This window comes from Vulpes lagopus, chromosome 3 (genome assembly GCF_018345385.1).
Source record: "Vulpes lagopus strain Blue_001 chromosome 3, ASM1834538v1, whole genome shotgun sequence".
Taxonomy (NCBI): domain Eukaryota; kingdom Metazoa; phylum Chordata; class Mammalia; order Carnivora; family Canidae; genus Vulpes; species Vulpes lagopus.
Genome location: NC_054826.1, coordinates 106,612,739 through 106,633,008, shown reverse-complemented (window position 1 = coordinate 106,633,008; position 20,270 = coordinate 106,612,739). Strand labels below are relative to the sequence as shown.

At 48.1% G+C, this 20,270-nt stretch overlaps 2 protein-coding genes and 1 non-coding gene across 4 annotated transcripts; 2 read left to right on the top strand and 1 right to left on the bottom strand.

Annotated features, from left to right (window-relative positions):
- Positions 1 to 2,988: 2,988 nt before the first annotated feature.
- ZNF771 (zinc finger protein 771) lies at positions 2,989 to 13,107 on the top strand. 2 transcript variants are annotated; one of them, XM_041750496.1, is made up of 3 exons: positions 2,989 to 3,072; positions 3,727 to 3,876; positions 12,025 to 13,107. In XM_041750496.1, the coding sequence occupies exons 2-3, from the start codon at positions 3,736 to 3,738 to the stop codon at positions 12,835 to 12,837; spliced, it is 954 nt and encodes a 317-aa protein (XP_041606430.1). In that variant the 5' UTR covers positions 2,989 to 3,072; positions 3,727 to 3,735; the 3' UTR covers positions 12,838 to 13,107. The 2 variants fall into 2 exon arrangements, with proteins under 2 accessions (XP_041606430.1, XP_041606429.1); XM_041750495.1 differs by lacking the exon at positions 2,989 to 3,072 and adding an exon at positions 3,142 to 3,372.
- A 2,074-nt stretch (positions 13,108 to 15,181) lies between these two features.
- On the bottom strand, positions 15,182 to 20,062 carry DCTPP1 (dCTP pyrophosphatase 1). Its single transcript, XM_041750497.1, has 3 exons — positions 19,922 to 20,062; positions 19,111 to 19,221; positions 15,182 to 15,676 (listed from the first exon to the last, which is right to left on the bottom strand). Exons 1-3 carry the CDS (start codon positions 20,020 to 20,022, stop codon positions 15,376 to 15,378), a joined length of 513 nt encoding a protein of 170 aa, XP_041606431.1. The 5' UTR covers positions 20,023 to 20,062; the 3' UTR covers positions 15,182 to 15,375.
- On the top strand, positions 16,947 to 17,053 carry LOC121488419. The gene has a single exon (XR_005987048.1). It is a non-coding gene; the product is annotated as a U6 spliceosomal RNA (small nuclear RNA).
- Positions 20,063 to 20,270: the final 208 nt, after the last annotated feature.

Here is a 20,270-nt window from a genome sequence, read left to right as displayed (position 1 = left end):
AGGCAGAGAGAGAAGCAGGCTCTATGCAGGGAGCCCGACGTGGGACTCGATTCCAGGTCTCCAGAATCACGCCCTGGGCGGAAAGCAGGCGCTGAACCGCTGAGCCACCCAGGCTGCCTGGCAGCTATGTTTAGATCTAAGGACTGACTTGGAGTAAGCTAAGAAAGGAGTGGGGGATGGTATAGGAGCCAGAGTCTTCCAGGCAGAGAGAAGAGCATGCTCCTAAATCCTTGGGCATTCAAGAACAGAAGTAAAGTTCTAGCGAGTCTGAAGGTAAATAGCAAAATGCAGAGCAATGAGGTGTAGAATAATGACTTTTCCAAATTCAACTTTCTACCTCTCAGTGCCAACAGGAGCCTGGCACACAAGCCTCACTAAATACTTTGATGAACAGTGTCCTTGGAACATGATGTGCTCTTCACAAGATTTTAGAGTCCCTCAAGCTGCTACCTCCTTGTCAATAAGGCCAACTCCTACTCATCTTTGAAGGTCTTTCACATTTATGTCCTCAGCCAGGCCTGCACCCAATAACCACTCCCTTCCAAGGGGGCTATTCCGTTATTCACTCAGCTTTTCCTTTCATATGTATATATTTATATTTATTCATATATATTTATATTTTTTATCACAATCTTTTTTACCATACTATGATTTTTAAGATTATTCATTTATTTATTTGACAGAGAAAGAGAGCGGGGGAGGGGCAGGCAGAGGGAGAAGTGGGCTCCCCACTGATCAAGGAGCCTGACGCTGGGCTCCATCCCAGGACCCTTGGGGTTGTGACTTGCACTGAAGGCAGACGCTTAACCAACTAACTGAGCCACCGAGGTGCTCTTGACTATGAGATTCTTAAGAACAGAAACTAGATCTGATTTCAGGTATATACTTGTACATGTTCGTAGAGCAAATGGACAGAAGTCCTTTTCCTCCTTCTGCAAGCATCTATTCCAAGCCTCCCATAGCGGGAGACCCTTCCCATGGTGACTTTCACTGTTCTCAGCTGAGTCTCCTCACTGATTGAATCAGGGCAAGCAGGTCTTGCCTTTTGAAGTGGGGTTCCAAAAAAAAAAAAAAATGAAGTGGGGTTCCAGCCACCTGGCTCCTCCCTACCTCTCCTCCATCTCTCATGTTACATTTCCCCTTGCTAATTCACTTGGCTCTAGCCACACTAACCTTCTTTCTGTTCCTCAAATATGCCAAGCTTATTCTCACCTTAGGCCTCTGCAGTTCTGTCTAGAACACATTTCCTCCAGATTTTCAAATGGCTAATCCTTTCTCATAATTCAAGATTCATTTCCAGTACTATTTCCTCAGAGAGGCCTTCCCTACCCACATAAAAGCAGCCCCCAGGGAGTACCTGGGTGACTCAGTAGGTTAAGCACCTGACTCTTGCCTTTAGCTCAGGTCATGATCTCAGGGTCATGATCTCAGGGTCTCAAGAAGGAGCCTAGCGTGTGGCTCCAGCCTCAGCAGGGAGTCTGTTTGAGAGTCTCTCTCTCCCTTTTCCCTCTGCCTCTCCTTCCACCCCCCCTAAAAAATAAAAATAAAAATAAAACAGGAGAAATAAGCCAACTACAGCCACTCTATTGTATCATCTTGCCCTATTAATTTCTTTTTTTTTTGCCCTATTAATTTCTTTATCTGCAATCATCTTGTTGATTTACTTGTTTACATTTTTTACACTCTTAAAAGTTCCATAGCAGCCAAGATTTTTGTCTGTTTTGTTCACTACTGCATCGCCAATACCTAGAATGGTGCCAGGCACATAGTAGGGCCCACACAACCGAAGTGGGTTTTGGAGATCTTGAGTTTAAGTATCCAGGCACTTGCCCCTTTTCCTTGCTCTGAGGAAAAGCAAAAATTTTGAGCCAGATGTAATCCCAACATCCGAATTATGCCCTGGCCTCTGAAGACTGAGACTCAAGTTTGAGTCCTGGCTCTGCTACCAATTTCCTCATGTAATTTTCGTTTCTGAAAGATAATTTGGTGCAAAAGAAAGAGCATGAGCGTTGGAATCTTTGACTTACCAGCTTTGTGACTTTGAGCAAATTACTTAAATTCTTTAAGCTTTGATTCATTTGTCAGAGGGAGACAATATTATTGATCCCAACAGGGCTGTTATAAAGAGACATAAGGATCACAAGCACTTACTGAATGTTATTTCTCTTTTCTTTCCTTTCTGAATCTTAGTTGCCCCATTCATAAAATGGGAGAAATGGGTACCTTTTTCAAGAGAAGTGAGAAATACAGATCTTTATACAAAATATCCCATTTTTAAAAAAGATTTTATTTATTTATTCATGTGAGATACACAGAGAGAGGCAGAGACAAAGGCAGAGGGATAAGCAGGCCTCCTGTGGGGAATCTGATGTGGGACTCCTGGATCTGGACCTGAGCCAAAGACAGATGCTCAACTACTGAGCCACCCAGGCGTCCCCAAAATATCCCAATTTTTAAATGTGGGAGATTAAAATGTGTAAAAGACCTCTATTTTTTAAAAACTAACTTTTAAAAGTAAAAATACCCTGAGGGTCAAACAGGATACTTCTGTGGACTGATTTGACCTTCTGGATTTGGGCTACTAATTTTCCACTTAGGCTATTTGTTGACAGGGATGCTATCCCATCCCTTACTGTATAACTTAGGCAAATCAGTTTTTTCTCCCTCAAGTTCAATGAGCTCATCTGTAAAATGGACTCCCCCCCACTTGCGCAGATCAAAGATGAGGTGTATAAAACGCTTTAGTGTGATGCTGGCGCATAGGAAGCGTACCACACAGTAAGTGGTAGCGGTAGCTAGGGTGGCTGTTGATTTGGGAAGTACGTATTCAAGAGGCAAGACATCCCAGAGACAAGGAGATTGGGAAGGCGAAGCCGGAAAAGGAGGAAAAAATGGGAGAGGAAAAAAGAGGGAAGGGAAGAGGTGAGCAGGCAACAGGGTCCGCCCTCCAGGCGGGGCGCCAGCGAGAGGCCCAGGCTGGGGCGGGAGCGCACGTGGCCTATTTTGGGCGGAGCAGACGCGCCTGGCCGCAGCGGAGACCTCAGGGGCGGCCACAGGAGACGAACCTTGAAGGTAGGTTACAACTGGACTGCGAGGACCTTGGACACCGGGATGGGTCGGCCCGGGGATCCCTGGGAGTTGGGGTACAGCTGAGGGCGCCAGATTCGGGCTCGCCACCCTCCCGGGGCAGTTCTGGCCGGACGCCTGGGTCCTCCGGGCCCCTCCCCCTCAGGGGCGGGGTTAGATGATCTGACCAATGAACGGCCGTTGACGGGGCCCCGCCCCGCCCCGCCCCCGGAGCCGCGGCCTCACCGAGTGCCCAACCGCCCGGCGCCCTGGCCAGGGGCTGTGGGAGCGCGGAATCTGCGGCTGGTGAGTGCGCGCCCCCCAGGGTCTCCGGCCGGATCCCGCCCCCAGCCCGTGCCCTAGAGCTCAGGACCGCTGGCCCAGGCGCCGAGGAGTGACTCAGCGCGGGGAGGGTGGCGACTTGCTGGGGCTGGAGATTCGAACTGTTCAGGGCCTTGAATGCCGGGATGAGTGGAGAGAACGAGTGCCTTCGGAGCTGGTCCTGGGGCTGGGCTGGGGTGAGGGAAGAGGGCAGGGCAGAGCGGGAAAAGCCAAGGTTCCACTGCCTTGCTGGGGTCAGGGCCATTGGGCGGAGGATAGGGGGTAGGGGGTAGGACGGGGGCGCGAGTCCTGAGCTTTTGACCCAGCACGTCGCCCTAGGACACCAAGATGCCTGGTGAACAGCAGACAGAGGAGGAGGAAGAGGAAGAGATGCAAGAGGAGATGGTGCTGTTGGTGAAGGGTGAGGAAGATGAGGGTGAGGAGAAGTATGAAGTGGTGAAACTCAAGATCCCCATGGACAACAAAGAGGTACGAGTCCCGCACCAGGGGGCCTGGTTATCCTTAAGTCTGGTCAGGTCCCCCTCCCTCAGACAAGCTAGCGATCCAGCCCCTACTTTCCTTTGAATCTGAGACCTAGAATCTCAGGGTTGGTGGCCCATCCTTCTGCCCTACTGCCCATGCTGCCATCATACAGATGTCACACCTACTGTGCCAGCTCTCCTGGGTTTCCGTGGTTCCCCATGGAGCTTGATGTCTAGCAGGATTAGACTGAGGAGTAACCACGCAGCTACAATCCCGCGTGATGGGTGCAGGCACAGGAGGTGTGGAAGCCCAGAGCTGGGAACTTAATGCACACTTCCTGGTGGGGGGAGGGGTGGCTAGGTAGGCAACAGCAACAGGAACAGCTGACTCTTAGTGGCATTTGCTCTGCACCAGACACTGTTCTAAGTACTGCAAATCTGTAATATAGATAGTATCTGATCCATTTTACAGGTGAGGAAACAGGCCTGGAAAACTGGACAGTTTGGTGACTGACCCAAGGTCTCAAAGTTATTAAAGGGATGGCTTAGCTGAGACCAGTGGGGATCTGAGATTTAGAAGGGATTCAATTCATTACTCAGAGGAGTATGTGGGGCACTGGGAGAAGTGAAGGCAGGTGGTTCAGTCACGCTGTAGCATAGATGAGAGTAGGGTGGTTGGCAGGCTGAGTGGGACCCCTGGGTTTTATCCTGAGGATTTTGAAGTTTTAAAGAGAGGAGTTTTAAGGAGATCTGAATGAGTTAGATTACTCCATTGGAGATCCTAAGTGCCACCAGATCTGTTTCTACTTCCCAGAACTCTATAGAACTCTTAGCCCCAACCAGAGGAGCTGTGAGTCCAACTGGAAGACTCCTGTTGGGCGGGGTTTCTGGGCGCAGGCTGATTTCTTCCTGCGTGGAGCCAGTTCTCTGGGAAAGACAGCTCTGCTGCCCCCTAGTGGGTGTGGTGGGCCCAAAGGGGAGGGGGCTGGATGCTTTGGCCACCATTCCAGTCAAAATAACTGTTTAGTTCCATTTTCCTCAGGCCTCCTTGTCCTGTCATCCTAGCTCAGCCTGCCTCTTCTGGCTCAGTGGATCCCCTGATCTCGACCCTTCGCCTATAAGTTAAGAACCCAGATTCCAGGGGTGCCTGGCTGGCTCAGTCAGTAGAACATGCAATACGTGATTTTGAGGTTGTGGGTTCCAAACCCATGGTGGGTGTAGAGATTACTTAAAAAGATGAAATCCTTAAATACATGAAAAAAAAAAAAAGCACCCAGACTCCAGAGCTTAGGTGGACTTCCCACCCTAAAACCTTCCAGTTTTGTGACCCTGGGTAAGTTTGTCAACCTCTTTGTGGCTCAGTTTCCTCATTTGTGAAAGGAAAATCTTAACAACACCTACCTCTTGAGGTTGTGAGGACTAAATGAATTAGTACTTGTAAAGAGTTAGAACTGTGTCTGGTGCATAATGAACACTATGTAAATATTTGTTGCTGATATTCATTCTTCTCCCTATGGTTCAGAACCTTGCACTAGGTCATCCTTCTGGAGATTTTTCAACTCCTTTTTATCAAAGAATTTTCTGGGCTGAACCCTGGAGCTGGGAATGAATAGGGAAGGCAGCCTGGAGGCCTAGGCAGGTGACTAAGGTCAAACAACTCAAGGCAATGGGGAAGGCTTCATGGAGGTGACTTGACTTGGTCCATGAAGACGTAGTGGTCATTTGGAAAATGGAGGAGAAAGGGCATCCCAGGAGGAGGAATAGCAAACTTAGAGACTCAGAAGAGATGAGGCCTGAGAAGTAGGTGGAGCCAGATAGTAAAACGGCTTTGGAAGCCAGCATACGAATTTAGACAGAGCCTCAAATTGGAGGGACATAACTGGGTTTTCTATTTAGAAGAATCATTGGCTACTATGGGGAGACCAGGCCAAGTAAAGTTGATAGCTTGCTCTAAGGTTGTGACAGCAGTGGAGAAAGGATATTTGGGAACCCTGACTGGACTGGCTGGAGGTAAGGATAAGGAAGTAGAGAGTGGGCATGTCTATTCATTGAAAGTATGTAGGGCTAGACTCTAAATGGTATTATGTAGCAGTGAAAAGCATTGGTTCAAATCCTAACCACCATTTACCAGCCTGGCCTCGGCTTTCTCATCTATAAAGGGGGGTAATGAAACTTAAGGTCCTCGAATGCCAGTCTGAGAAGTATCATCTGGGTTACTGGGTTTGGGGGTGGAGGTTGGAATTGAGGATTGGACACAGATATCCCATGCACTTTTAGCACTGTGCCCACAGCATAGCTCATTAACTTGCTGTGTGGTCTCCCTGAGACTCAGTTTCTATGATATGGTGATTTCAAAAGCTCTTTCCAACGCTGACATTCTGTGACTCTTTGTTATCATCTGGTCAGTTATTGTCCAGCATAAGCCTTAATAATGTTGCACTCAGGGGCTGGAATATCCTCTCAATGCCTATCAAAATCCAGTCCATCTTTAATGAATAGAAAAGGATTTCTTTTTTTTTTAATTTTTATTTATTTATGATAGTCACACAGAGAGAAAGAGAGAGGTAGAGACACAGGCTGAGGGAGAAGCAGGCTCCATGCACCGGGAGCCCGACGTGGGATTCGATCCCGGGTCTCCAGGATCACACCCTGGGCCAAAGGCAGGCGCCAAACCGCTGCGCCACCCAGGGATCCCCTAGAAAATATTTTCTCAGAGGGCTCTATGCACATCCAATCCTGTCTCTTTGCTTAAAACCTTGAGTGGTTTCCTGTTCCTTCAGGATAAAGTCTCAGGTCCTAAGCCTGGCATTCAAAGCTCCTGACGATCCCACCTCATGTCCTGTCTTATCTCTAATCACTCAGTACCTATCCCATGCCCTGACTTCAAACACACTCGACCGTTTCTCATCTTTTAAGACTTTGCCCATGTGGTCTCTCAGCCTGTAAAACCCTCTTCACCTTTTTCCCTTGCTTTCTCCAGGAGTAGCTCTTGTCTCTTCTAGATCAGGTTTCTTAACTTTTTTTTTTTTTTTTTTTTTTTTTTTTAGGTTTCTTAACTTTTAACATGCATAATACAAATCACCTGGTGATCTTGTTAAAATGAAGATTTTAATTCTGCAGGTCTGGGATGGACCTTGAGATTCTGCATTTCTAACAAGTTCCTAATGACACTGATGTTGCTGATCTATAGGCCACAATTCCTGTTTCTAGGAACAAGAGAATGGAGTCATTATTTTATACTTTGTACTGAAAAGAGGGGAGATTCTAACTGCTAAAAGAGACTAGGGGAGGGAGACAAGCTGTATAGGTTATCTCAAACTTGTCAATGAGATAGAATTGCATCATGGATAAGAGAATAGGTATTTTGGACAAGGAAAGACTTTCAGTTCAAACCCTGCCACTGCCATTGATGAGCTGTAGGGCCTTGGGTAATCGCTTTACTGCTGAGTCTTATTTCCTTGTTCAAAAATTGAGCAGGTGGTACCTAACCCAATGGGCTGTGAGAGTTTAAAATGAGAACATGGGAAAAAAGCACTTAGAGCAGTTCTTGGCACATAGAGAATCCTCAGTGAATGGTAGTTATTGCTCTTTTTTTTCTTCAATATTTTATTTATTTATAAATAATAATAAAGTGTTTCTCTGTGTGAGAGACACAGAGAGAGAGAGAGGCAGAAACATAGGCAGGGGGGAGAAGCAGACTCCATGCAGGGAGCCCGATGTGGAACTCGATTCTGGGATTGTGGTATCACAATCTGAGCCAAAGGCAGACGCTCAACCACTGAGCCACCCAGGTGTCCCGTAGCTATTGTTCTTAATTAGGAAAGTAATGGCTGGGGGAAACATATGTTTGCCTGATTTAAAAAATATATATTTAAGCAGGAAGACAAAATCACAAACTTCAAATAACTTGGATTTTTCTATTATTATATTACATTGATTGTATATTCATAGTACCCTCTTGTTATGGTCCAAAAACCATTCTAATGTTTAAGTTTACCTGTTGTAGAATTTTTTTTTTTTTTTTTTTTCCTGTTGTAGAATTTAAGACATGGAAGGGCCTTTAATGATCAACTGACTTGGTATTTGCCAGGCTTCAGTGACATGTATATCAATCACTTGTTGTGCTCATCTATTTTTTTTTAAAGATTTTATTTATTCATTCATGAGAGATACAGAGAGAGGGGCAGAGATATAGGCAGAGGGAGAAGCAGGCTCCTTGCAGGGAGCCCGATGTGGGACTTTATCCCTGGACCCTTGGATCACTCCCTGAGCCGAAGACAGACACTCGACTGCTGAGCCATCCAGGCATCCCTGTGTTCATCTATTTACTGCTTTTCTTTTATTTTAAAGATTTTATTTATTCATGAGAGACACACAGAGAGAGGCAGAGACATAGGCAGAGGGAGAAGCAGGTTCCCTGTGAGGAGCTTGATGCAGGACTCGATCCCAGGACCCTGGGATCATGACCTGAGCCAAAGGCGGATGCTTGGGCAGCCTGGGTGGCTCAGCGGTTTAGTGCCGCCTTCAGGCCCAGGGTGTGATCCTGGAGACCGGGGATAGAGTCCCACATTGGGCTCCCTGCATGGTGCCTGCTTCTCCCTCTGCCTGTGTCTCTGTCTCTCATGAATCAGTCAATCAATCAATCAATCAATCTTTTAAAAAACAAAAAACACAAGCAGATGCTCAACCACTGAGCCACCCAGGTGCCCCTCTTTACTGCTTTTCTTCAGATAGATTTGCATCGCTTTTTTGAATAAATCTGCCTTCATCTAAATAATAATAATGATGGAATTGTGGATTTTATGTGATCTATTGTTTTTCTTATGTCCATGAAAATAAATACATAATGATTTTAAAGGATAGTTTCCCTACATAATAACCTAGAGTCCTCTTGCATCTTGTGGTGTGCATGCTCAAGTTGGAAAATTTTGATCTCACATAGCCTTCCTTGGGACAGTGAAACAGGAGAAGGGAGTGACTTGCCTGGGTTCTTAATGAGCTAGACCCTGCCTGTCTTACCAAGATTTTTCTGGGAGGGTTCCTGGCTGGCTCAGTTGGTAGAACATGCAACTCTTGATCTCAGGGTCATGTGTCTGAGTCCCATATTCAATGTAGAGATTACTAAAAAACAAAACAAAACAAAACAAAAAATCTTCCTGGGGCATCCAAGGCATCCTGAAGTTGGAGATACTAAGGCTACTCACATGAATAATTCCTTTCTCATAAATCAGTGAACCCAGCATATGGAAGCCCTCAGGCTCATCCAAATCATCTTACATAAGGGTGCCAAAGAAAAATGGGCCAGAAGAATGAAAATATAATGAGAAAAAGTCTCTCTACAATGGCTGATGTGTCCAAATAAACCCAACAGATGTCAAAACCCAGGCAAGATTGGAAAGTATGACTTTGAAATCAGACTGTTGCCAACCTGTTGTGGGGAGTTTTTCTTTTTCTTTTTTTTTTTTTTTTAAAGATTTTTATTTATTTATCCATGAGAGACACACAGAGAGAGGCAGAGACACAGGCAGAGGGAGAAGCAGGCTCCATGCAGGGAGCCGGATGTGGGACTGGACCCCAGGACCCCAGGATCATGCCCCCAGCTGAAGGCAGACACTCAACCACTGAGCCACTCAGGCACCCCTGCTGTGGGGAGTTTCTTGTTTTAAAGTATCAAGTTGTAATTTAACCTTGAATCCCTCTTGGAGAGTATCAAGGACTTGGAGTCCAGCCTTTGTCACATCTTGCCTGTGCTAGTGTGGGGAAGCAGTGTAGTCTACTCGTTAAAAGAGAGTGCTCTAGAGTCAGTCCTGACACCCCTTGGCTTTGTGAATCTCACCTCACTGAGCCTCTGTTTCTCAGCTATCAAAAGATACCCAATTTAAGGGGGGTGACAGGAAGCTTCAGTACGAGAGTATACATAAAATAGCACTGTCAAAGCTTACACTATAACGTTACCACTGTTATCGCCAGAATTCCCCTGGCTGGTCACTAATATCCCAAACGGCCTTATTTTTCAGTTTCTTAAAGATTTTATTTTTTCATGAGAGACAGAGAGAGGAAGAGACATAGGCAGAGGGAGAAGCAGGCTCCATGCAGGAGGCCTGACGTGGGACTCGATCCTGGGACTCCAAGATCACACTCTGGGCCGAAGGCAGGTGCCAAACTGCTGAGCCACCCAGGGATCCCCTTTACAACGGTTCTCAAAGGACTTGAAGTTGTAAAAAAAAAAAAAAAAAAAGGACTTGAAGTTGTCCTCCTTGCAACTTAAGAGCCTTAGTGTCCTTGTCACTCACCCTGTAACAGTTTCTTTCTTTTTTTTTTTTTTTTTTTTACAGTTTCTTTATCTAGATGAGAATAGTAATAATTCTTTGTGGAGATTGAATATGGGGAGAAGGTAACACTTTCTTGTCCTTAATGTGTGCCAAATATTTGATTTGGTCATGAATTAATATACCTGTCTGGTTCACGGTAGGTGTTCACTATCACTTTTGCTGGGATGAGCATTCTCTTTTCTAAGAAGGGAGCAACGTGCCCCCAATATTCCTCTTCACTCTTCCCTTAGTAAAAATGTTTCCTCTTCCCTTGCCTCTTACAAAGCATTTTTTTTTTTTTTTTAAATCTCTAGAGGCTCAGGCCTCATGAAACCAGCTCGTTTTCAATACTTTCCATTTCAGGCCTTGCTTTCTTCACAACTTAAAAAATGATAGGTGCTTGCTCTGAGAAGTTTATCAAAGAGCCTGGACTTGGTCCCAGCCTGGCGTCTAAGACATCATGCCCTCCTTGATCTCCTGCCTCACTGACTGCTCCTGCCAGTCTTTGCTGGTTATTCATCTTTTTGCTCCATGTTCTCTCTGCCCATTCCTGGGGTGATCTCATCTGGACTCAGCCTGAAAAACCATCAATAGGCTGATACCTTCCCAATAAACATCTCCAAGCATAGACCTCTTGCAGCTCCAGATGTGTCAAGGAGAACTGCAGATATGCTCTGAAACAAATTTCAACTACCACCTTGCTTCCCCAATGCCTTCATTGCTACAGATGGCCACTCCACCTTTGTAATGGCCAAACTCAAAATCCTTGGTCATTTGGACTCCCTCTATTTCATTACACTTCATATCCAATCTATTATCAAATCTGTTTCTCAAACTGCAAAATACTTCCAGAAGCCGACCACCTTCACTTTCCACCTGTAACCTGGGTCTGAGCCACTGTCTTCTCTTCAGAGATGGCTGCAGTACTGTAGCCTCCTCACTGGGTTCCTGCTTCTGTCCTCTCCTCTCCTTTCTGTTCTCAACCCGAGCAACCTGAGGGTGACTTTGAAAATGAGTCTGATCTGTTCCGCTCCCTGCTCCAAACCATCTGACATCTCTGTTGGTTCCCCGTCTCACTCATATTACTTGGCCCTAAGCTAAGCGATCTGCTCCAAGACCACCCCATCCATCACTCTTCCCTTCAAGCATTCTGCCCGAGGCACTTTTTTGGTGCCATTCCTGGAACTCAAAGGGCAAACTCCCCACAGGGCCATGTGGTTCCCTCTGTAGCCTGCTCTCTCACGTCCTTTAGGTGTTTGCTCACGTTATCAGTAAGATGTAAAAATCCTATTTAAATTTGCAGCACCCCCTCCCCGCCCCAATACCAGCACTCTATCAATTTTTCCTGAAGCAGGATTTTTTTTTTTAAGATTTTATTTATTTATTCATGAGAGAGAGAGAGAGGCAGAGACACAGACAGAGGGAGAAGCAGGCACCATGCAGGGAGCCCGATGTGGGACTCGATTCTGGGTCTCCAGGATCCGGCCCTGGGCTGAAGGCGGCGCCAAACCGCTGAGCCACCCGGGCTGCCCAGGATTATTATTATTATTTTTTAACTTAATGTTGAATCCCCAGTGCCTACAGAGTCCGGCCCAATTGATATATGCCCAATTGATATTATCAATTATGCCCAATTTATATGCCCAATTGATAACGAATAGCTAGGAAGACACTGGGCTTGTCTTAGACGCCTAATACGTGCGTTAACATACTCTCGTTTAAAGCGCACAGCCGCCTTTGCTCTTACAACGGGGACCAAGGGGCTGCAGCTTGCGGACACCCAGGCCTCCGCCCCCGCGCGCGGCCCTCAGGACTGACGTGTCCCTCCTCCCCTCTCCCCGCAGGTCCAGAAGGAGGCACCCGCGCCGTCTGCCGACCCGGCGCGCCCGCACGCGTGCCCGGACTGCGGCCGCGCCTTCGCGCGCCGCTCCACGCTGGCCAAGCACGCACGCACGCACACGGGCGAGCGGCCCTTCGCGTGCACCGAGTGCGGTCGGCGCTTCTCGCAGAAGTCGGCGCTGACCAAACACGGCCGCACGCACACGGGCGAGCGGCCCTACGAGTGCCCCGAGTGCGACAAGCGCTTCTCCGCCGCCTCGAACCTGCGGCAGCACCGGCGGCGCCACACGGGCGAGAAGCCGTACGCATGCGCGCACTGCGGCCGCCGCTTCGCGCAGAGCTCCAACTACGCACAGCACCTGCGCGTGCACACGGGCGAGAAGCCGTACGCGTGCCCGGACTGCGGACGCGCCTTCGGCGGCAGCTCGTGCCTGGCGCGCCACCGACGCACGCACACGGGCGAGAGGCCGTACGCATGCGCCGACTGCGGCACGCGCTTCGCGCAGAGTTCGGCGCTGGCCAAGCACCGACGCGTGCACACGGGCGAGAAGCCGCACCGCTGCGCCGTGTGCGGCCGCCGCTTCGGCCACCGCTCCAACCTGGCGGAGCATGCGCGCACTCACACGGGCGAGCGGCCCTACCCGTGCTCCGAGTGCGGCCGGCGCTTCCGCCTCAGTTCGCATTTCATCCGCCACCGTCGCGCGCACATGCGGCGCCGTCTCTATATCTGCGCCGGCTGCGGCCGGGACTTCAAGCTACCGCCTGGCTCCACGGCCACCACTGCCACCGAGCGCTGCCCAGACTGCGAGGGCAGCTGAGCCGCCGTTCTTGTCGCCCCGGGGCCGCAAGCGTCCGGCTGGGGTGGGGGATTGGCGTGCACGCTGGGACCCCCATCTGGGCCTGCGTTAACCTGGCCCTCTTGGCCCTCCATCCCGGGCTGGGAAAGGGTGGGATGGCAGGCCTGGCTGCCTTGGAACTAGGAGGCAGGGAGAATCCCCTAACTGGGAACCCTGGAAACAGTACCCACTCCCCGCTCACTACAATCCCTTGACCCGTGTTAGTGAATAAAGTATTATATCTTCGCCCCACCCGTGCCCGTGAATAAGGTGGGGGTAAAGGAGGAAAGGTGGCGTTTTACCCAGGCTTAAGTGACTTAAATGAGTTACGGAGCCCAGCGGGACTGTGGGCCCAAAAGGGTTCCCTGAACTGGCTTTATGTGTGGGGAGTACTCATAACTTCAGGTCTGGAAGGGTGCACAAATAGCACGTTTGGATCAGTCACCCTTTTGTTTGGTGAGCAGGCATAAACTTCAGTCAGTCTACGAGAGATGGGCTGGCTTCATTTCTTAGCTGCGGGTGGTGGTGGAGAGGAGGGCACAGGATGAGAACAGGATAGGCACTGAAGCAGCGGTAATTATGTCCCAATCTAGACACGTCGGGTGTGAGGTAAACGAGGAGGGGGTCAGAGGTGATTGGAAATAATAGGTTGGGGATATCAGGTCTGGAGTGCAGGATACCATCTCTAGAAGAGGGTACCCAAGAAATCGCAGCCACAAGTGGAAAGAAAACTGTCTTTTCTGGGAAATCTAGAGTGTCTCATGGAGGGAGTGGTCAGCTGTTAGATGCTGTATCTGTAGCTCAGGGAAAGTGGGGAGAGGAGTGGGAGTGAAAGCCATCCTGGAGTGGGCTAGAGTATAAATAGGAGAATAAGGAAGTAGAGTGGTTGGGTGTTGACAACCTATTTTAAGAGGCTTGGCTGTGAAAAGCAAGAGGGAAATGGCTGGAGGTTTGTTGGGTTTGTTTTGTCTGTAGGGAAGAAAATCTTTTATGCTTTATATATGCTGGTGGCAGGGCTGATAGGAAGAGAAGTTGGTTATACAGAGAGAGGAGAGAATTCATCAAGGAGAGGATATATGATAAAAGATCAGCAAGGATAAGGTTCCTGCTGTCACTAGCAGGAAGAGGAAAGGTAGGTTTGGGAATACAGAGCTGAAACAGTTCTAATCCAGATTGTGTTTTACCTGGGAAGAGGTCTTTCGTAAAAGGAATGAGACCAGTTAAAAGGAATGCCTCATTTTACTGACCTGGAAATAGGCTCATTAGGGGTGGAAAAAGTAGTTTAAAGGTTTTTCCCCCAGCATTACTCCATTCTGTGAGGGAGGCAGGCCATGGGTATCCCAGAAAGGGAGTGATGTGCCTGAGGTGTCACGAGTAAATCATATACACCCAACGTTATCTTTTAGATGTACAAGTGGAAGTTGGCCTTGGGAGGACAGGGGAGGAGGCAAGAGGTCCTCTTCAAGAGGAGAGGAATCTCTGTTCTCCACCTTAGACACTTGACTCCAATTTGTCATGGGGGCCCAGAGAGAGGGGCATTAGGTGCTCACAGGGTTGGGATCCTGATAGATGAGGATGGGTTTTAGGCCCAGGACCCTTTTAATTGTTGACATTTCCTGCTCTGGGCCCCTGAAAGTTTTCAGTTGAAAAACAGCTAAGTACAAACTTAGGAAGTCCCTACTACATACCAGGCACTGTTCTTTTTTTTTTTTCCCCAGGTACTGTTCTAAACACTCTACTTAAAGATAACTTACTTAAACCTTACAACCCTATAAGGTAGATACTGTTTTCATTTTAGATGAGGAAGCCAAGGCACAGAAAGATAAATGTAGTTTGATGAATGTCATCCAGCTTGTAAGTATCATAGATGGCACGTGAACCCGAAGAGTCTAGCCCCAAAACCTGGGCCTTTAACTAACACTACATATACCCGCCAGTCCCCTTTAGATGCCCGGAAGAGGGGGTGCCTCAGTTGGTTAAACATCTTTCTTTGGCTCAGGTCATGATCCTAGGGTCCTGGGATTGAGCCCCACACCAGGCTCCCTGCTCAGCAGGGAGTTGGCTTCTCCCTCTGCCCCTCCCCCTGCTTGTGCTTGCTCTCTCTCTTTCAAATAAATAAAATCTAAAAATAAAAAATTTTAGATGCCCAGAAGGGGTAAGGGAATTGCATGACATCAGACAGGGATCTTGCTAGAAATCAGATCTCTCTGCCCTCTAGGTGGGAGGTACCTAGAGAAACATGGGAGCTGGGCTCGGAAGCATCCCTGGTGCCCTTCTCTAGTACCTGCTGAAATAGTACTTAGTCACTCCAGGAAGAATCCAGAAGTTGCTAACTAAAACTTTTATTGAGAGCAAAAATACCAGGAGGCTGTCTTCTGGAGGTTCTTGGGCCTCAGACCTTAGGAAGTAGGGCCCCTAAACCCATGCTCTGTTAGAAAAGGACTAGAACAAAGTTCCACAGCCAGGCCACTTTCTGTTTCTCAGATGCCATGCTGAGTTGCAAGTCCTGTGCCCATATTTCTAGGTTGAGGCCTTGCCTGTGGACTCACAGTCAAGGTTTGCAGGCCCCACAGCTTGGTCTTCACAGGTGGCCCCATGGGGCAAGTCTGTATACTTGAGGGCAGAGCCACGGGACAGATGTGCTGGATAGCGCCGACGGTTGAGGTCCATCTTGGAGAGCACTGCTTGGGGCAGGTCCACATGGCAGCGGGCTGCTAGTGCTACCAGGTAGATGAGGACGTCACTAAGTTCCTCTTGAAGGGCTGCCCGTTCCCTGGGGGACCAGGCTTGGGGGCCAGGCTCCTCATCAGGCTTCCACTGACTGGAGGCAGAACACAGAGATAGGCACAAACACAGATGCTAGCTAAGACGATGAGCCCCACCTCTCTCAGGAGCACCCCAGTGAACTCCCATCTCTTAGGAATTTCCTTCAAGGGCAACTCAACCATCTGGGCCTTAGGCAGATGACTCATCCAGACCTCTGTGTCCCAACCTGAGCCAAGGAGTGGGTAAGAAAACATCTCATTTGTTAAGACTTCTCTTCTCTCCAGCCGAGCCACTGCTACTCCAGACTAATCCCCAGACTTGGACAACTATGAAAGCTTGCTAACTCATCTTCAACTCTTGCTCAGTACCATCTTTTAAACCCACAAATTACACTTTGTCCCTGCACTGCTAGAATTCAGCTGTACTTGGAATAAAATCCAAACCGCTGACCATGCCCTTCAGGTCCTGTGTGAGTTGTCTCCTGCCTCTTCCAAAGTCATTATCCACCCCTCTCTTCTCTCTCTCCACCTAAAGCCACTCTGGCTTGTTCTGTCTGGCAAACAGCCCAAACTGTCAGAGGGCCTTTGCACTTAGCTGCTCCCTCTGCTTTAAATTAAAGCTCTTCTAGAGGCACCTGGGTGGCTCAGTGGTTGAGCATCTACCTTCGGCTCAGGGCATGATACGGGGATCCTGGGATCGAGTCCTACATCAGGCTCCCTACAGGGAGCCGGCTTCTCCCTCTGCCTATGTCTCTGCCTCTCTCATGAACAGATAAATACAGTCTTTAAAATAAATGAATGAATGAATGAGTGAATGTTCTTCTCATTGCTTCCCCCATCTTCCTATGGTTGCTCCTTCCTATATTCAGATCTCAGCACAGATGTCCCCTCCTCAAGAAAAGCCTTCTCCTTCTGTTGCTTTCTTTCTCATCACCTTGTGTTATTTTCCTGATAGAACTCATTGCAATTCCTGATCTTTTAAAATTAGTTTAAGGCCGGCCAGGTGGCTCAGTTGGTGAAGTGTCCGGCTCTTGATTTCAGCTCAGGTCATGATCTCAGGGCTGTGAGATCAAGCCCCAATGATTGAGCCCCAAGGCGAGCTTCCTGCTCAGCAGAGTCTGCTGGAGATTCTCTCCCTCTCCCTTCGCCTCTCCCCCTGCTCTCTTTCCCTCAAATAAATGAATCTTAAAAAAAAAAAAAAATATATATATATATATATATATATATATATATATATATATATATAATTAGTTTATTTATTGTTAGTCTCCTTGCACTTTGAAGTCAGGAACCATGTCTTTTTCTTTTTTCAAAGATTCTACTTTTGTGCTCGCTTCGGCAGCACATATACTAAAATTGGAACGATACAGAGAAGATTAGCATGGCCCCTGCGCAAGGATGACACGCAAATTCGTGAAGCGTTCCATATTTTTTGAAGGTTAAAAAACTTCAAGTCACTTAATATTATTTTTATAACAGTTAACTGAGAATGACAGTTAACTGTTGAGAATGACAAAGCAATAGTGCTGAGATTTTTACTATAATTGAATCTTTGAATTTTTTTTACCATAATATCTTTGAAAGCTCAATATTGATTATCTCTTAAATAAAATTTTCTCTATACATATTTGTAGCTTGAAAGAATTTTAATATTTAAAAAATAGTATTAGGACCCTTCAGGGTGTGATTTTATCACACTAGATGGAGAAACTATAGTATTATTTGTATCTATTAATTGACTTGAGACTCTAAAAATGTTATTTTCCTCCAAAGAATATAAAAAAGCCAATGGAAATTTCCTTAATATTTATCCAATATGTTAATTTTGTAATTTTATCTCTGGCTTTTAATTAATTTCATCACTTCCGAAATGTACAGTTGGATATAGCTGGGTAAAATGAGAGCTGTCTATTGGCCAGTGAGATTTGAGACCTTGTTTGGAAGAGGGGAAATATGTTCCCACATAATTGGTAATTGGAAATAAAATGAATACATTGGCAAAAAAAAAAAAAAAAAGATTCTACTTTTAAGTCATCTCTACACCCAACATGGGGCTCAAACTCACAACTGTGGGATCAAGAGTCTCACCCTTTGGGCAGCCTGGGTGGCTCAGCAGTTTAGCGCCACCTTCAGCTCAGGGTGTAATCCTGGAGACCTGGGATGGAGTCCCATGTGGGGCTCCCTGCATGGAGCCTGTTTCTCTGCCTCTCCCTCTCTCTCATGAATAAATAAGTAAAATCTTAAAAAAAAAAAAAAAAAAAGTCTCACACTTCACAGACTGGGCTGGCGGGGTGCCCCAGAAACTATGTGTATCTTGTTCAAGGCTTAATTCTTTTTTTTTTTTTTTTAAGATTTTATTTATTCATGAGAAACAGAGAGAGAGAGAGAGAGAGAGAGAGAGAGAGGCAGAGACACAGGGAGAGGGAGAAGCAAGCTCCACGCAGGGAGCCCGACATGGGACTTGATCCCAGGTCTTCAGGATCACCCCCGGGGCTGAAGGTGGGGTAAACCGCTGAGCCACCCAGGCTGCCCTCAAGGCTTAATTCTAGAAGACCTAGCCCACAGCTGATGTTCATATGAATGAACGGCTTGCCCTCACACACATTTCTCCATCCCCAAACTGAGTGCCCTGGTTTAGGCCTAACCATGTCTTGCCTGATCGGTACTGGCCTCCATTGGTCTCCCCTGCCCCAGTTTTCTTGGTGACCCAATCCACCCTGCAGGCACAGTGATCTTTCTAGCACTCAAATCTGGTCAGGTCTTCTGTCCAAACTCCATCACTTCTTTTTTTTTTTTTTAATTTTTTTTAAATTTTTTATTTATTTATGATAGTCAGAGAGAGAGAGAGGCAGAGACACAGGCGGAGGGAGAAGCAGGCTCCATGCACCGGGAGCCTGATGTGGGATTCGATCCCGGGTCTCCAGGATCGTGCCCTGGGCCAAAGGCAGGCGCCAAACCGCTGCGCCACCCAGGGATCCCAAACTCCATCACTTCTTAAGTCCAGCTCTGTCACTCTGGGTCCCTGTTGCCACCCTCTCTTCCACAGCCCCATCACTCATTCTGTAGATACCTACTGCCTATTGTGCATCAGGCACGTGGGACACGCTAGACAACAAAACAGATGCAAAAGCCTTGCTTTCCCTTGAAAGGCTTACCCTGAAGGAGTCTCAGAATCTCTCTGAATTTAACTTGCCCTTGCCCACTTGACTACCTTTGCAAATGGTTCTCAGGTCTGGAATGCCACCAGAAGGTCTTCCAAAGAATATCTTCCTGTCCACCCCAGAGGCTGCCACCATACCTTAAGACTTGGACCTGCCTTGCTGTTTTCACGCCTTTCTTTCCCAGGCGACTGGATGCCCCAAGAGGGCAGGGACAGGGGAGTCATCTTTATACCCAGGCACAGAGCCCAGTATGGATATTTCATGAGCAGATAAATGTTCCCCTCCCCCATAACACACAGACTCTTCCAAAAAGACTTCCATCTACTCACAAGAGCTCTGCTAGCTCCCCCACTTCCCCCACCAAGGCCAGCAGGAGGTTCCGAGGCTGGTGGAATTGGCCCCAGTCTCGCTCAGCAGCAAACTCAGCATGCAGGCGGCGGCTGGAATATAAGAAAGGGGCGGAAGTCCAGGTGCCAGGGTTAGGGAATGGGAGAGAAGACGCAGAGCCCGGAGGGCATCTCAGTGATATGTAATCGCGGCAGAAGTATCAGGGATTCTGCAGTGAATTCCGTGGATGGCCTTAAGCAAATCATTTCTTCTCTTTGGGGCTTGGACTCCTCATCTATAAAGTAGGTGCGCCTTACACAGACCCTCAACTCTATCGAAAGCTCCCAATATCCTCTTTTCTATTATTCCACCTCCTAATGCCGCTTCTGCAGTTTCGAACACCTGGAATATTCCTCTCTCTGCATATCAAACTCCAGGGGCACTTTCCCAAAGAAGCCCTCGTCGATTTCCTCCAGTAAAAATATCACCCATCTCTCAGCACTGTCTTTGCCCACGTCCTAGCACCCGCTCCTGGAGGGCAGAGGCCGGACAGAAGCAGCATCAGAAGTAGCAGCCCAATTTCCCCCGGTCTGGTTCTACTATTACTCACCGGGCATCACCATTTCCCCTGCCTCTGGGGTGCAGCACTAAGCCCATTTTGCAGATAAGGAGGTTAGATGACTCGCCCGAGATCAGCCAGGCGAGCTAGGACCCCAGCACAGCGGCTAGCCTTCTTCCAGACCACGTGGAAGGGCACTCCCCAATAGGAGGGAAAAAGGGGCGACCTCCCCAGGTTAGGCAGGGACAGCTTACATGTCCTCGAGTGTGGGCTCCGGGCTGAAGCTGAAGGGGCTGGCAGCAGCAGTGCCGTCTCCCCCCGTGTCCCCACGCGCGTCCCCATTCGCCCGAGACATGCTGCCCGCCACGCACCAGCCGGGATGCACAGGACAACACCGCGCCAAACTCGGAACCCGCCTCTAGGGCCCCCAGCCAATCACAGGCGTTCGCGACTGCTTCCCGGGGCGGAGCCGCAGGAAAGACCAATGAGTTAGGTGGAATTTACTGTGAAACCCGCCCCTTGCCCTCCAGCCTTGGATTCTTTAGTCGTGGCCTAGCATCTTAAAGGTACAGGGACCGGATTCGTCGGGGAAGACACAAGGGG

Bases quoted from the DNA above. Each gene is read 5' to 3' on its own strand.
- DCTPP1 (XM_041750497.1), bottom strand. From the start codon at position 20,022: ATGTCTCGGGCGAATGGGGACGCGCGTGGGGACACGGGGGGAGACGGC. The intron at 19,222-19,921 runs GTAAGCTGTCCC...CTTATATTCCAG, and splicing joins GAGCCCACACTCGAGGACAT to CCGCCGCCTGCATGCTGAGT. The intron at 15,677-19,110 runs GTGAGTAGATGG...TTCTGCCTCCAG, and splicing joins GGGGAGCTAGCAGAGCTCTT to TCAGTGGAAGCCTGATGAGG.
- ZNF771 (XM_041750496.1), top strand. From the start codon at position 3,736: ATGCCTGGTGAACAGCAGACAGAGGAGGAGGAAGAGGAAGAGATGCAA. The intron at 3,877-12,024 runs GTACGAGTCCCG...CTCTCCCCGCAG, and splicing joins TCCCCATGGACAACAAAGAG to GTCCAGAAGGAGGCACCCGC.